The 15,005-nt window shown below is 43.0% G+C and overlaps 1 protein-coding gene across 7 annotated transcripts in view; it reads left to right on the forward strand.

Moving 5' to 3' along the window:
* Window positions 1–14,704, forward strand: part of LOC134617968 (neuron navigator 1-like) — an 81,304-nt gene extending 66,600 nt beyond the window's left edge. For 4 of the 7 annotated variants that reach the window (XM_063463071.1, XM_063463072.1, XM_063463077.1 and 1 more), the window contains 24 exons: window positions 890–1,715; window positions 1,808–2,329; window positions 3,164–3,205; window positions 3,462–3,610; window positions 3,722–3,904; window positions 4,017–4,093; window positions 4,266–4,289; window positions 4,484–4,561; window positions 5,446–5,529; window positions 6,427–6,535; window positions 6,630–6,751; window positions 7,739–7,923; window positions 8,022–8,184; window positions 8,276–8,474; window positions 8,562–8,650; window positions 8,751–8,849; window positions 8,976–9,147; window positions 10,003–10,268; window positions 10,356–10,507; window positions 10,603–10,674; window positions 10,760–10,965; window positions 11,080–11,198; window positions 11,300–11,488; window positions 12,078–14,704. In XM_063463071.1, the coding sequence (XP_063319141.1) occupies window positions 890–1,715; window positions 1,808–2,329; window positions 3,164–3,205; window positions 3,462–3,610; window positions 3,722–3,904; window positions 4,017–4,093; window positions 4,266–4,289; window positions 4,484–4,561; window positions 5,446–5,529; window positions 6,427–6,535; window positions 6,630–6,751; window positions 7,739–7,923; window positions 8,022–8,184; window positions 8,276–8,474; window positions 8,562–8,650; window positions 8,751–8,849; window positions 8,976–9,147; window positions 10,003–10,268; window positions 10,356–10,507; window positions 10,603–10,674; window positions 10,760–10,965; window positions 11,080–11,198; window positions 11,300–11,488; window positions 12,078–12,173 (4,223 nt within the window). In that variant the 3' untranslated portion in view covers window positions 12,174–14,704. The remainder of the gene's footprint in view (window positions 1–889; window positions 1,716–1,807; window positions 2,330–3,163; window positions 3,206–3,461; window positions 3,611–3,721; window positions 3,905–4,016; window positions 4,094–4,265; window positions 4,290–4,483; window positions 4,562–5,445; window positions 5,530–6,426; window positions 6,536–6,629; window positions 6,752–7,738; window positions 7,924–8,021; window positions 8,185–8,275; window positions 8,475–8,561; window positions 8,651–8,750; window positions 8,850–8,975; window positions 9,148–10,002; window positions 10,269–10,355; window positions 10,508–10,602; window positions 10,675–10,759; window positions 10,966–11,079; window positions 11,199–11,299; window positions 11,489–12,077) is intronic. The other 3 variants (XM_063463074.1, XM_063463073.1, XM_063463075.1) reach the window with 3 other exon arrangements.
* Window positions 14,705–15,005: the final 301 nt, after the last annotated feature.

Genomic DNA, 15,005 nt, shown 5'->3' on the forward strand with positions numbered 1-15,005 from the left:
TGATTTGACATGTAAACCCAATTTTCACTTATATGAAATAACCCAGTGCTGTCAGTGTTCCCTTTCTGCAAGATCCAATCACTAAGAACTACAAGTGTGTGTGTGTGTGTGTGGTATATGTGTCTGATCCTATGTGTCTGTCTTTTGCGGGTTTATAAATACTCTTAAGTGTCTCCAGATGTCCCCAGGCAGCATGCCGGTAGGTCTCATTCAACAGCGGTTCTTTGACTCTGTTAATGCCTTGTATATAAACCTCACATAACTACTCCCATCAGATGCACATTAAGAGAGTGTTGGTAGTGTGGACTTGTGTGGGTGGTGCATGCAGTGCACATGTGTAATAGACTTTTATTCTCTTAATAACTTCCAAACAAGTCCATTTAATTTGCCAACTGGGGGTTCAAATGGGGGACCCTGTTTCACCAAGTTGCCTCACCTTTCACCAGTGAGCCTCCAAGATGGGAGAAATTCAGTCATGTTGGCTGTTTGATGCAGTTTAGTGCCTACAGACATGCTTCATGAACATGAACACCACTTTCCAGCAACCATGCTGCACATGTTAATTTTACCACTCTACAGCTGTGACTTCACTGTTCACTGACTGGAAAGCTTAAAAAAACTTGCTTGGAACTTTTTCAGTTCATCAGGATGGAAAAGAGGAGTAACTGCCTGATAACAGCATATGTGAGGGTTAAGCTGGCTGTGAGTCTGGTCTACAAACTGTCTCCTTGCTCAGACAGGGATTTATTTTTATCAGCTGACAGTCAGACATTGTAGGTGTGTAGATAAGATATTGTCTCCTAATATGGCTTGCTTAGTTTCAGTCATCATTTCACACTACTTTACTCTGTTCAAGCTGCTCATCAAGTTTTTTTCTTTTCTGCTTTAGGTACAGTGAAGTCTGATGGGAAGCCCATGGATAAGTCCCGTTTAGCAGTGAAGACTTCAAGTCTTCAGCGCTCCTCCTCTGATGCTGGTAAAGACCATCGAAATGGCACTGGAGCTGGTGAGCAGCGTAAACCTCCATCCGGCCTGGTCAGGCCCTCCACTGGTGGAAACTTTGGCTTCAAGAAACCAACAGCAGCTACCAGTAATAGCACAAACAATTCAAGTCCGCCCAGTGTAACAAGTACAGTTAGCAGTGGCATACCCAGTGGTTCTGCAACTGTGGGGAAAATTCCCAAAACGTCAGGTATTCCTGTGAAGCCAGGTGCTGGTGGTGGAGGACGAAAAACAAGTCTCGATGTTTCGAGCAGTGATCAGAGTGGTTTTCTGTCTCCAAATGCCAGAACATCTCTCCAGTACCGCTCTCTGCCCCGCCCCGCAAAAACGAGCACCCTGACTTTAACACGGCCAAGCTCAGCTCGCCCAGTGAGCACCACCATGGACACTGGCTCTGGACTCATCAAACCCTCCGTCACAGCATCCCAGGGCTCAAGGCTCAAAGAGCCTGGTTCTGGACACAGTTCTGGAACAGGACTGAGTAAATCAGGAGGACGTGGGATCCCCAGTCCCAGTCCTGTCAATCAAACAGACAGAGAGAAGGAGAAGGAGAGAGCCAAAGCTAAAGCTGTGGTTTCTGACTCTGAGTGTGGGGGAGGGTCTATGAAGGGAAGTCCTGCTCAGACCCCATCAGAGAACGGAGGGAAAGTACAAGGACTGAGGCCCCCCAGCAGCGGCAAGGGCATGGATCTCCCATCTCCCAGCACACACAGGTATCAAAATTCATTAGCTACTATTTCCACATAAACAGACTATCACATATAAAATACGCATTTGCTTCAACATTGTCTTTCTCTGTCTGTAGGTTGTCTGGAGTGCGTAGCCTGGCAAAACCTCCATCGATGGCTCAGCTTGACAAGCTGAACTCAAACAGCCTGGACACTGAGGTTCAGGACACTTTGCCTCCTAAGATTCCTCCTTACTCTAAGCTTCAAGACCTCTCTGGTTCAGCAGGCAACTCCACTAGTTCTTGCCTGACCCCCAGCCCTGCCCCTGTACTCAATGTGAACTCTTCAGCCTGCTTTTCCAGTTCCGGCATAGGTTTGGGTCCCAGGCAGGTCACTTCCCTCGGGGTAGAAAGCAATGAAGGGAGAACCTCTCCCCTGCTCTACCCTCGGATGTCTGGGCTTCATCGTAGCTTGGAGTCTCTGCCGCTTCAGATGAGCCTGGCCCCAGAGCCCCAGGAGAGAGAGGAGTATAAAGGGGGGGAGAATTTGACGAGAGGCTACACCACTTTAGAGTCCCGAGTCAAAGATAGACACGATGACAGCGGCCAGCCCTCTAGCTGGACATCCGGAAGTAAAGTCTCACTGATTCCCACAGACAGGTCCGTTCAATTCTACTCAAATACGATCCATAATGCTGCACACACTGCATATTCAACCAAGTCTATCCCAGGGTTTAAATAGAGGGCAACCGAGTAGCTCCACCTTTTGGTCAGTTGAAGAAGTACACCAACTTTATTCACTGCTCAGGAAAGCAGAAGGGATGTGGAAGAGCTTTGATAATCTGTTTGTTTTGCACTGCAGTTTTCCCCCCAGAATTGAGCAACCAGGTGGCTTGTAGTTGTCATACAGACAAAGGGCATTTATAAAAACCAAGAACAACATGACGAGCAGATCATTAAAAATTAATTCAAATTAAAAATATTGAAAATATTTAACAATGCATGCTTAATCATCCTGGATGATGAGTGCTGATGGTGATGATGAGTTTTAAACTAACCCTCTCTACACTAACCCTGTCTGGATATGATAATAACATATCTTATCAAAACAATGTTGTTGATTTAACTCTAAAACAAATCATTCTGAATGTGATGTTGAATATGACAAATTTAGAGCCCTAAAGTCTGCGTGATAATTAATGAGAAGGATAAAAATGTATTTTTCTTAAACTCAGCCAACAAATAAAGTAAACAGTGCACACACACACACACACACTAAAGCAGAGAGAGAGATATGCCGAGGCTTGCTGGGCTGTTATTACTGCAGGGCTGTTATCAGTGTTGTACTAGCCCTACTGACTGAAGTCATAATTACTAGCTGACACTGCCCATCTTCCAGTCTTACTGTGTTTCTTTGTGCCTGCTGTCTGTACTTGAGAGTCTAATAACTCCCTGCACTAGTGATTAACTAATGACACTGTTTAATCTCCACAGCTCTCAGAGAGACAGAAACACGCTGCCAAAGAAAGGTTTAAGGTAAGTAGTTCCACACACAAACTTTAAATGTGTGTTTTTGTTAAAGTTGCACGCACAAACACAGAGATGTGATTGATAAGATGCCCTTTGTGTGGCAGATTATGTGGCTCTTGCCCACAGCACTATAAAACATAATTCCTGCTGCTCATTTCCCACTCAATGAGCCCTGCTAGTAGCATTTTGTGTGTTTTGGTAGTCGAGATATTCAGCTGACTTTTACCATTGCCAACACTGACTTGGTCCATTAACACTGTAGTTTCAGCAGTGCCTCCCAGATCGAGGAGGATGGGAAGGAGAAAGGAGAGAGGAGGCACTCTCATAGTATTCTCAGTATGACCGACTCGCTCACTCTTCCACTGCTGTCGTCACCCACCTCCCTGCCCCGCACCTCAAAGACCAGCATGGGTGTGTAGATACACAAGCACACACACTATAATGGCAAATGATAAATACTGACATGCATACATTTGTTTGATGTGTATTGCAGAGCATTGGTAACTCTATTTCTTATAACAGTGCCAAGCCCGGTCGGCGGCCCACCGAGGATGACTCGATCCAACAGCATCCCGACACATGATGCCTCTATGGAGCTGTACGGAGCATCACCTCTGGGCAGCACGGTGTCACTGGCTGAACGTCCCCGCAGCATGGGAATGGTTCGCTCCGGATCCTTCAGGGACAGGGAGTCGAATGAAGATGGTGATTTCTCTGAACGTTTTTGTCATCTGATAAGTAGGATCTGTTTGACTTCATCTCAATTCTAATGGATTTGTTTTTCTTTGTGTGTGTGTTACTCTTATTTATGCTCCAGTTCATGGCTCTGTACTCTCCTTGGCATCCAACTCATCAAGCTACTCTTCGGTGAGTTTGGGCAGCATGCAGACTCAGGTAGCTACAGCTCAGCGTATGCTGTATTTGTGGATGTATGTTGGTGCAATGACGCTTTCCTCTTATTTCACTCTTTAAACACTTGAAACTGTACCCTGTACCTTATTAGGCCCCACTCCTCTCGTCTGTGTCTTTCCTAACACCTTTACTCTTATCCCCTATGCTGTCCAAGGCTGAGGAAAGGATTCAGGGAGAGGTAAGTGTTTTCTGTCCAGCTCTTTCTACTCAGCTGTTGTTTTTTTCCCCCTTTCCCATCCACTCTCATCCTTGTTGTCTGTGGGAGAACAAGCCTGTCAGTCATGTCATCTGCACCATCCACTCACTTGCATAATGTCAGGTTTAGTGACCTCGGCTGTCTTATAATTGGAACATTCCTGCTTTTATTCACAGCAAATCCGCAAGCTGAGAAGAGAACTGGAGTCATCGCAGGAGAAGGTTTCTAACTTAACGACACAGCTCACGACAAACGTATGTACTTTCTGTCTATGCTCTTTTGCACAAAGCATGTTAAGCTTTTTTTTTTTTTATTGCGAGACTTCCTTTTTGCATATCACACTACTCAAGTAATTTACCCTTTATAGAAAAGCGAACAGAGAGAGAACCTGTGTCATGTCGGTCATAGATCATCTCTCTGCACTTTCAGAATGTTTCTTATCTTTGCTGAGTCTAAGTAATGCTAATCTTCCCCTCTAAAAAGCCACTTAGCTTCACTACGCACACGTACACATGTGCCTCGCTCCTTCCTCCTCTCTTGTTTCAATATAACTATCCAGTCAGCATTTTCAATGCGTCTGATTGCGGCAATAAAATGCAGGAATTATGCACCGCTTCATGCGGGAGACATCAATCAATCAGTGCGTGTGCACCCCTCCATTTTTTCACATTGTTTGACCTTCTTATGTGAGGGCAGTGAATGTGCAGAACAGATGCACGAAACACAGCATGATTATGTGCTGGATTAATGACTGGGCTGAATCCATTATTTTACTGTGTTAATACATTCTGTAAAGGAGAATAGAAAGTAATTTTCTCTTCCTCCTCTGGGCTAAATTGGGTGTGTGTGAGAAGGAGATTAGGGAGGAGGGGAATTTTGCACAGACGACATCCTGTTCAGCCTTTGTGCCTCATTCAGCTTTTTAGCACTTCTTATGCAGGGATAAAGGGTCAGACAAAATCCATTCAATCTGTCCCTCTATGCATAATGTCTGCTTTAAACGATGCTCTGTCGAATCAGCCATATAAATAAATATCAGTTCATCTACATGTTGTTGATATCCTGATATAGACAAATTTAAATGAAAAATTGAGTTTAATATAAATTGTTGTTTTTGTCTCTCGTCTTTTCTAAACAGGCAAACCTGGTGGCCGCCTTTGAGCAAAGTTTGGCACTGATGACAGCGCGGCTGCAGAGCCTGTCGCTAAGCCACGAACAGAAGGTAACATCCCAGCCCCGCTTTCAAGCACAAACAAACAAAAACCTGAGCTCCAGCTGCGTTCCACCACCGCAAATTTCTCATGAGCACTCGGCTAAGAGCTAACACGGAGGTGACTTTGATCAAATCCTGCAGTGGGAGCTGAATCTAGGTTAGAGGCCCCTGGCTGCAGTCCTGCAGGGTGACTCGGTGTGAAAGGAGGAGGATCAGTGTGTTAAAAATCTCTAAAGGCTGAATGATAAGCGAGACTCAAACAGTTTGCATGTGCACCTAAAGTAAACATCACATTCCTGCATTCTTCTGCCTTTGTGTGTTTTGGTGTAAAAGAATCGATCAGTGCCTGAGGTGTTTAGTGTGAGCATGCGTGTATATGTGAAGAGTCTTTCTCAGTGCTTCATGCCTTGCTGCTCCCTCTGAAAGCCCTGTCTAGACCACTCCAGAAAAGGTCTTTGTTGTTTGTGCCAGTGCACTGACCTGTGCAGTTCAGCCCAAAGCACAGACTCTTTAACCTTGAGGAGATGGGCCGGGCGGCTCTATTTAGAGTGGAGTGGCATCGACTTTAGCAGACAATAAGCGGCACTGTTGTTCTTGTCCTTTTGAACTTTTCACATTGCATTGGCTTGAGTTGAAGTGCATTACTAAAAGCTCACTCCCACTACATAAATAACATATTCAAGTTATTTAATGAAAGTATTCATGATTTTTAAATTCAAACCTTTTTCATTTATTACAGTACAAAATCCCCAGTTATAAAAAATAGTAAAATGAAAATGCAGTATATTTTGGATGATAACTTGATAACTAGACGAGTACAAGCTATCACTCGGCTCAATTTTCAAAGCAGATACAAACAAGTCTTCCTCAAACCAATTCTGTGACATTTATTTAATGTTTGTGCAGGACTCTGAGCTGATGGGGCTTCGGGAGACCATTGATGCTCTGAAGGCCAGGAATGAAGAAGCCCAGGCTGTCATACAAGGAGCCTTAAACAACCCAGATAACAGCAAAGGTCTGTAAACTATTCAGGTTATCTTTTTATCTCTCTCTCTCACTCCACAGCACTCAGTTTTTTTTCAATATTTTCTCTCTTTATTTTTTTCCAGATCTGTGTATCAGACGTCAGAACTCATGTGAGAGCATCTCCAGTCTGAACAGTTTGACCAGCATGTCCAGCGTGGGCAGCTTGAAGGACCAAGATGCTAAGAAGAAGAAGAAAAAGAGCTGGGTAAGAGCTGTTTGCGAGGCTTTATGTTATTCTCACTGCATAGTCTGTGTCTGTGTTTGTTCTCCTTAATGAAAATGACAAAGCAGCGTGGATGAAGTATGACCAGTCTTTCCCTCCTTTGTGTTGTGCTATTCTGCTCTTTTAGGTCTTCGAGGTGAGTTCAGTCATTGTGTTTCTATAAAACCTCTATTAATTTCCTGTCATACAGCATGATGGACCATCTAAAAGTGCAACACAGTCCTTGAGTACCCTCCATCTCTGCTGATTGGCCTCCCACACTGCTGATTGGCTGCCTCTTATGTGACCATTTAATTTGAATAGATGGCCGTAATTCGGTTAGAGTGGCTAGCAGCAGAAATGATGTTCCGTAAGAAGCGAAGCAATCAGGCTTAATCATCGAGTTTATTTAACGCATCTTTCAATTATGTTTCTCCCCTGTTACATCATACTTTATCCTGTATTTTATCCCTGTGTAAGAGAATACATGACTTTTTCTTTTACCATGTAACCCTTACTAAACCAGCTGCTAAATCTAAGTGCAGAAAACGGATTGTAACTTGGACTCAGTTGCAGAAAATGACTGAAAGTTCAAAGCGGTAGTTTGTCATTTTGGGAAAGGCTCTTTTTTTGTTTTATGATTAACACCAGCTGCTTTAATTTAATTTAAAACAAAGGCTGGTCTGGCTAAAGGTACAAATATTCTGTTCTGTGAGATTTACAAATGCACATAATGATATGTCGTTTATGCATTCTATATAAAAATGAAACTCTATACTTGACAGATTGGGGTTTTTTTTTTGGCTTTTATTTGCAGTGAAAAATGACAAACTATTTCTTTATTTTTTATACTCTCTTTGTACTTAGCATGTGTCATATTAACAGTTCTAACTATTCCCTCTTTTTTTTTTCTTTCCAGTTATGAATGCAGTAATGTGAAGTCATTGTTTCACTGTTTTATATCAGTTTATCTCTTCTGTTTCTATGTAGCTGAGGAGCTCCTTCAACAAAGCATTCAGCATTAAGAAAGGCTCCAAAACATACTCTGACATTGAGGAAATTGCCACCCCCGACTCCTCAGCTCCTAACTCTCCCAAGATGCCTCATGAAGGGGGAGAAGGAGGAGACAGCATGCTGCCTTCCCTCAAAACCTCAGCTTCAGCCACCTCCTCTGTGTGAGTACACAAACACCTACTCCACCGCATAGCTCAGCAGTGAGATGGCAGTTTTCGTCTATGAAAATTTCTTATAAGGGCTCCTTGGCTTTTTCCAGGATCATGGAAAGTACAGAAGAGGGAGACGCCGAGGAAAGCGCAGTATCAGAGTTGCGCTCAGAGCTCTGGGTGAAAGAGAGGGAACTGACAGATATTCGACTTGAAGCCTTAGACTCTGCACATCAGCTTGAGCAGCTCCGAGAAGCCATGAAAAACATGCAGGTTTGTTTTGCCTACTGCATGTGTCTTTGTTCAGTTACCTGTCTGCAAAGCTGTTATTACAATTTAAAGCTTTATTCTGCTCATGTTTCAGTCAACGGTGGAGAACCTGAAGGCAGAAAATGTCAATTTAAAAACAGGAACCCAGCATCACCTCCCTGGCTCTGGCCCCACCTCCTCCACATCCCAGCCTTCAGGCCTGGCGTCCCTCCTGGGGCCCTCTCTGAGGCAGCCAATGAGCATGTCCCTCACCAAATCCTTCAGCCTTAGTCTGAATGATTGTAAAGATCCAGGTCAGAGACTAACAAAGCCTTAAAACAATGTTTAACTCATAAAGAAGTGCAGCGTGCATCTACTCCTCATTTCCTCCTCTCTTGCAGAAGCCTCTCAAGGTGACACGCTAAGCGTGTCTTCTCAGCGTGAAGAAGTGTGTGCACGTCTGCTGGTCCGTATTGGAGACCAAACAGAGGTAGACGTGGAACACTTTTATTACTCACAATGTCCGATAATGTCAAGAGCTTTAACTGGACAATCTGGAAATTAAGCGTCTGTTTCTTCTCTATCTGTAGGACGGTAAACAGCAGCAGGAGTACTACCTTGGCTCAATACTGATTAATGCGAGGACTGACTGGCCTTGTCTTGACTCCCTCATAGCGAAGACCTTCAAAGTAAGTCTTGTCTTGTAAATCTGGTCTCCTTTTTTATTGAGTGGACATTTGTGGTTCAGTAGCCTGGCTGTGATTTGTTTGCTCAACCGTAAAATTTTAACTGTGATATATTTATTCTTTGTTTAGGATTATTTAAATCAAGTGGACCCAACAGCCAGCTTGGGTCTGACCAGTGACTCCCTGCACATGTACCAGTTTACCCAGGGCAGGCTGAGGGTGATTGGGGGGGACAAACCCCAAGGCTCACCTTATCGATGTCTTGGCAATGGTCCCACTCGTATTTTTGTCACCTTGAAAGGTTAGCAGATATAAGTGCATTCAGTGCTATTGCTTTTTTTTCCATGTCCTGTCTCCCTTCCCTCCCCTCTAACCAGTCGCAGCAGATGGCTGCCCCTCCCAGAGGTGGTTGGAGTGGAGTGGTCAGAGTTTTTCCTTCTCACTGTCGCCAAGTGCTTGCTTCATATGGAGTTTTTTGATTGTTTGGGTTTATTTGTATTGTTACAGGGTCTTTATCTTTGAATACAAAGCAGCTTGAAGTAAAAGTTGTTGCAATATTTGCACTATATGAATAAAAATGGAGCTGAAAACAGTTTGTTTTTCTTTGAAACACTGTATTCAAAACTCTTATTGACATCTATTTTCTTATATTAATTACATGCGGCTTTTTAACTTTTACACGGCGCTAGTCTCTAGGAATCTTACACATATTTTTAGTGTAATCTGAGACCTATTTTGTAAATGAAAATGGTTGGCTTGAGGGTCTTGGATGCCAGAGTGCTATTAAATAGCCACAAGACAAAAGTAGGACTTTGGCAATGTAATGAAAGCATGTGATGGTTTATCTAGACCAGGGTTTGGCAACCCAAACCGTCACTGTGGTTCCTGCAAGCTTTGACAGAAAAAAAAGCCCCTCTTCTATTGTTAGGTTGGAGGGGCTAAAATTACTATTTTCATGTTGAAGGTTAAGCCCCCCGAGACCTAGACCAACTGATGTAATTTTTTGTAAGTACTGGATCTAGTATAAAATTAGACAGTTTAGTTATTTGTTTGTTTGTTTTAAATAGATGCAGTTTTATGTGTGTATTGTTATTCTGTAGTAAATGCTACACACATCGTCTTGCTCATCCTCCCCCCTGTGTCTGAAACTCTTCAGGTCTCCGGGAAAAATGTGTTGACTCACTGGTGTTTGAGACTCTGATTCCTAAGCCCATGATGCTGCACTATATCAGCCTGCTGATGAAGCACAGGCGCCTTGTTCTGTCTGGGCCCAGCGGGACAGGAAAGACTTACCTAGCTCAGCGTCTGGCCCACTACCTCCTGCAGCGCAGCCGCACTGACTCGACTGAAGCTGGCCACGAGCCTGGTCTCCTGGGTCGCAGCCCTGCTATCACCTTCAACATGCACCGTCAATCACAGAAGGTAAAACCTGATTAAGGAGTTTTAGTGTTTTTTTGTTTCTTTTTCTTTCACAGGCAAGTATGAAAATATGTATTCACCTTTTAACAGGAGCTGCAGTTGTATCTGTCAAATCTAGCAAATCAGATTGACAGAGAGTGTGGAGGGGAACTTCCCCTGGTTGTTATCATCGATGATATTAGCGATTCAGCAGCCATCACTGAGCTTGTTAATGGAGCGCTCACCTGCAAGTATCACAAATGGTAAATGACTTTGAGAATTACTCTGTTTCACCAAAGAATTCAAATACGATTTGTTTAATCAAAGAGTAACAAGATTTTCTCTGTTGGTGTTTCAGTCCGTACATAATTGGAACGACCAATCAACCTGTGAAAATGTCGTCTAACCATGGGCTGCACCTTAGCTTCAGGTAGGCAGAGGACTGGATAAAGTATACTCCGTTACCCTGTTTAACTCTTATGCAGAAAGTAAGTGTTTCTTGCATATGGCCACAGGATGGTGATGTTCTCCAACAACGTAGAACCAGCAAATGGGTTTCTGCTGAGGTACTTGCACCGTAAAGCTGTAGAGGCTTACCAGGACCAGGAGCAGGACTTGGCACGCCACCAGGAGCTCCTCCATGTTCTCGACTGGATCCCTCAGCTCTGGTACCATCTGCACGCCTTCCTGGAGAAACACAGCACTTCAGACTTCCTCATAGGTGAGATATTAGCAGACAGAGTGAGCAAAGTCCGACTTGGGTACTTGGGAGAGAGTTGTTATAATAAAGGTATTAGGATAAAGACCTGTTAACAAAAAACACTGCCTCCTCCAGGTCCCTGCTTTTTCCTGTCATGCCCAGTGTCAGTGGCAGAGTTCAGGCAGTGGTTCATTGACTTGTGGAACCACTCGATCATACCGTACTTGCAGGAAGGAGCCAAAGATGGCATTAAGGTGAACATGCACACATTTCCAAAATATAACAGTAGTGGAACAAACAATAACCCCCTCTATAACAATACTGTTTTTACTATGGACTTGTCTTTTCCTGTCAGGTCCACGGGCATAAATCAGTATGGGAGGATCCGGTAGAGTGGGTGAGAGGCACCCTCCCATGGCCCAACGCACAGCAGGATCAGTCCAGGCTCTTTCACCTACCTCCTCCTAGCATAGGTCCACTCAGTGAGGAGAAGAAGCCTCCTAAAGACACACCTCCACCCAGCACACTGGAGTCAGACCCATTGGTGAGTGATTTCTTTTGTGCCTAGATGTGCTTTAGTCCATTTTGATTTGCTGAGAGTGGAGAATACTGGAGGGAATACAAACAAATTGACATTGTTTCAATAAGACTGTGAATTAATTGAATTAATTGACCATGGTGCAAAAAAAGTTCATTTTGCGAAAGGTGTGGAGAGTGTAGAGCCTGCAACACCTCAACTAGCAGCTCACTGTAACTGGGCCATCTTGTTCCTATACTCACAGAAATGTTTAAAACTGACTATCAGTACTAAATTCTCAATAAATGTACTGAATTTCCTGTGATTGTTTCCTCAACTGAGTCCTTTTATTCTGACACAGAAAATGTCTTTAGCATTAGAAAACACATAAGAAAAGAGAGCCTGATTACAAACACTCAGTTCTTTTCAGACAGTCAAAAAGCCACCGTACACAATGCTGGCAGAGCAGTTATTGGATTAAAAGTTGAATAACTTAATCTCTATTTCAAGCCATATTTCATATATGCAAAGCCAAATCTAACCACAGGGGGAGAACACATGTCTAGCAATCTTCTCTGTGGCTAACTCTTCTTCTGTGTCTCCTCCTGCTCCACAGATGGCCATGCTGCTGAAACTCCAGGAGTCGGCCAACTGCATAGAGTCTCCGGAGAGGGAAGGCAGTCTTGATCCCACTCTGCAGGCTACACTCTGAGTAGACTGTCAATAAAGCTAAGGAACTGTCGACTCTACAGTACGGCTCTCACAAATGCAGTTGAAATGAGAATTTAAAGACTCCAAAATGAACTTTAATGTGTGCTCAGTGAGCAGTTACAAAGCTAAATGTAAAGAATCTACAGAGAGAGAGAGAGAGAGAGGGAGTAGGAGGATTATGGGCAGTGGACAATGGGTTTGCTCCTCCCGGATATCTGAACATTGGAAAGATGATGAAACCGCTTTGATAGGAAGCTGCGATGATCACGACGGGGAAAGATGGTGTCTTTTCTCCCTTCTGCTCTCAGCTGGTATCAGATGGGCTGTTGTTGAATCTGCAAGTGCATGGTGACCAAAATAGTGTAAAACAAAATATTACCTATAACCCCGTTGAATATTTGTTCCCTTTATTTTGTTTTGTTTTTTTTGTTTTTTACTGCCGCAACCCTCACAACAACTATTGGTGCTTATAGGTTTATTTTGGAGGCACATGCGTCATTTCAGGAATGCAAACTACAGAAAAACAGAGTCTGATCACTCCCCAAAAAGTAGGACCAGCACTTGACTACAGCCAAAATGCACTTTATTTTTTTACTTGTAATAATTGGATTTTAGGAGGCCGTGTCAGTGACTGTGTATCAAATGGGGGGATCAGCTTGGCCAAATCATGCAGTTCACTAGTAAATCCTCCAGATGGCAACATCTATTGATTCCTGCCTCTCTTCTCTTCATGGTGCGCTTTCAGTCTCACTAAAGGTGCTTGGTAGAATATAACGCACACTCAAAAACACAACTATGAAAAAGGCCTTGAATGTTTTCTTCTTTTCAGTTCTGCCATTTTGTCATTTATCAAATAAACAGAACTGCGAAGCTGTAAAGAGCAACGTGCATGGGGTGAAAACTGAAATGAATGATGATTTAATTTTGGGTTGACTCTGTAAAGAGAATGTCATCATACGTGGACTCAGTAACCAGTGTTATGCTGATATTATAACCACAGGAAGTCAATGTACTGAATTATAAACACAGAGAGAGAAAAAAATTGAAGAAAAAAAACACCCACAACCTGCTTGTTTATTGAGCACCGTTTCTGGCTATGCTTGCGTATACTCTGTATTTAGATATCAGTTTTAAAACACAGACTTCTCTTGTAATAGCTGACGACACAGCTCTCAAAGTCTTGATTTTGTAGGATTTTTTGTACCGAGTCATCTTCAGTGATCGCCTGTATGCCGACATTTATCACCTGTGTCATCGTCCCTGAAGCAGAAGCAGAAAACTTTAGCAAAAAATAGCCGTAACATTTTCCTTCCTCTTTCCTTTACTTCCATTTTGTGATTAAAACGTGACTTTCTGCTAATTGTCAGTTTCCTTTTCTTACATGGTTTGAGTTACCGTCAGAAAAGACTGATTAATATTAATATTTAAATGTGACTTCCTCCCGTTTTGTTTCTTCATTGGTTTGCACATGAAATATGCTAGAGGTAGTAGATGACAGTATTTATTGCTCACATCTTGACTGTTAACTGAGATAAAGTGAGAAAGTATAAAGAGCGGTGTAAGAGGAGGAAACTGTAGGTTGTTGGGATACTCTTAAAACCCTTAGCTTGACCCTGAAGTACCTCAGACTGCCATACTCTGCCCATATGTTCCTCTACTGCTGTAAAGTAGAGGCACGATGCCTAAGTCTATCTGTGCCTGAAACACAATTTGGCCTAAAAAGCTGCTTTGATCTACCACACAGAGGCCTCGATCTAGAGGGAACATAACTAGTTCCGCTGACCTACTCTGATGTCACTTCCATGTCATCACTTTAATGCCCAAATTTGGGTTTCGAGTGGGTTATCGATATATTTGGAGCCTTTGACAGGCAGTCAATGTGATAAGCTGTAAGTTAAGATGATGTGTGTGTCAGTAAACTGCAGTTAATGCGAATGTGTATCATGACTAGGCTGCTTTGCACGATTTGACACCATCTTCAACTTAAGCTTGAAGGTCTGGTCGTCATTGGGGAGTTGCCTGAGAAATGGGAAGCTGCGTGAGAACAGATGCAAGCCTAGAGATGTAATGTTGATGCATGTATCCCTGGTGTGTTTCCAAAGTTTCCTTTCATTGGACCTACCGCACTTAAACCTTATCACGGGAGGGATTTTTAAATAACTGGATATCTTCCTCTTTTTCACATTGTTTTTAAGAGCAGACATGTGGGTTTTTTGTGTTTTTTCTTATGCAAATATTTGTAAAGATGTTTTGTTTTTCCTCTTTTGTACATTACATCACTATTGTAAACACTGTAAATAGTCACTGCGTCTGCGACAACAATCACTTAAAGAGAGATCTAAGAGAAAGTTGGGCCCGCGTATGCAGAAAATGAGCGTCCTCTCTGGTTGTATTGTCTTCCTCCAGCAGGAAGGAGCACTTGGCTTAAAAGTGGGCTCGGTAAAGGTTGTATGGCATGTCTCTATAACCACATTAAATCCCATATGTCTAACATTGAGCAGTTGTTACAATAAAGTCATGCCATTCATCACATCACTACCTGTTTTCTACTTGTTGTTTCTTTATAATCCACTAGGGGGTGCTAATGGGCCACTACTCAATTAAGTTGAACGACCACTCTCTGATGTATTTGATGGTTTCTTAATTATCAGTTTAATTATCGACAGGTGTGTTACCTGAGTTAAAGGTACACAACTTTTTTTTTCTCCTTATATTTCTTTACCTTCACTCTTCCCATAGAAGAAGATGTGGCTTAAGTGGGTAGGCGGGTGTAGAAGTCATGGGAATGGGTGGAGCAGCCCACCAGCCCTCAGTATATATGTTACCTAAGACT

Source organism: Pelmatolapia mariae, linkage group LG20, assembly GCF_036321145.2.
Source record: "Pelmatolapia mariae isolate MD_Pm_ZW linkage group LG20, Pm_UMD_F_2, whole genome shotgun sequence".
Taxonomy (NCBI): Eukaryota; Metazoa; Chordata; class Actinopteri; order Cichliformes; family Cichlidae; genus Pelmatolapia; species Pelmatolapia mariae.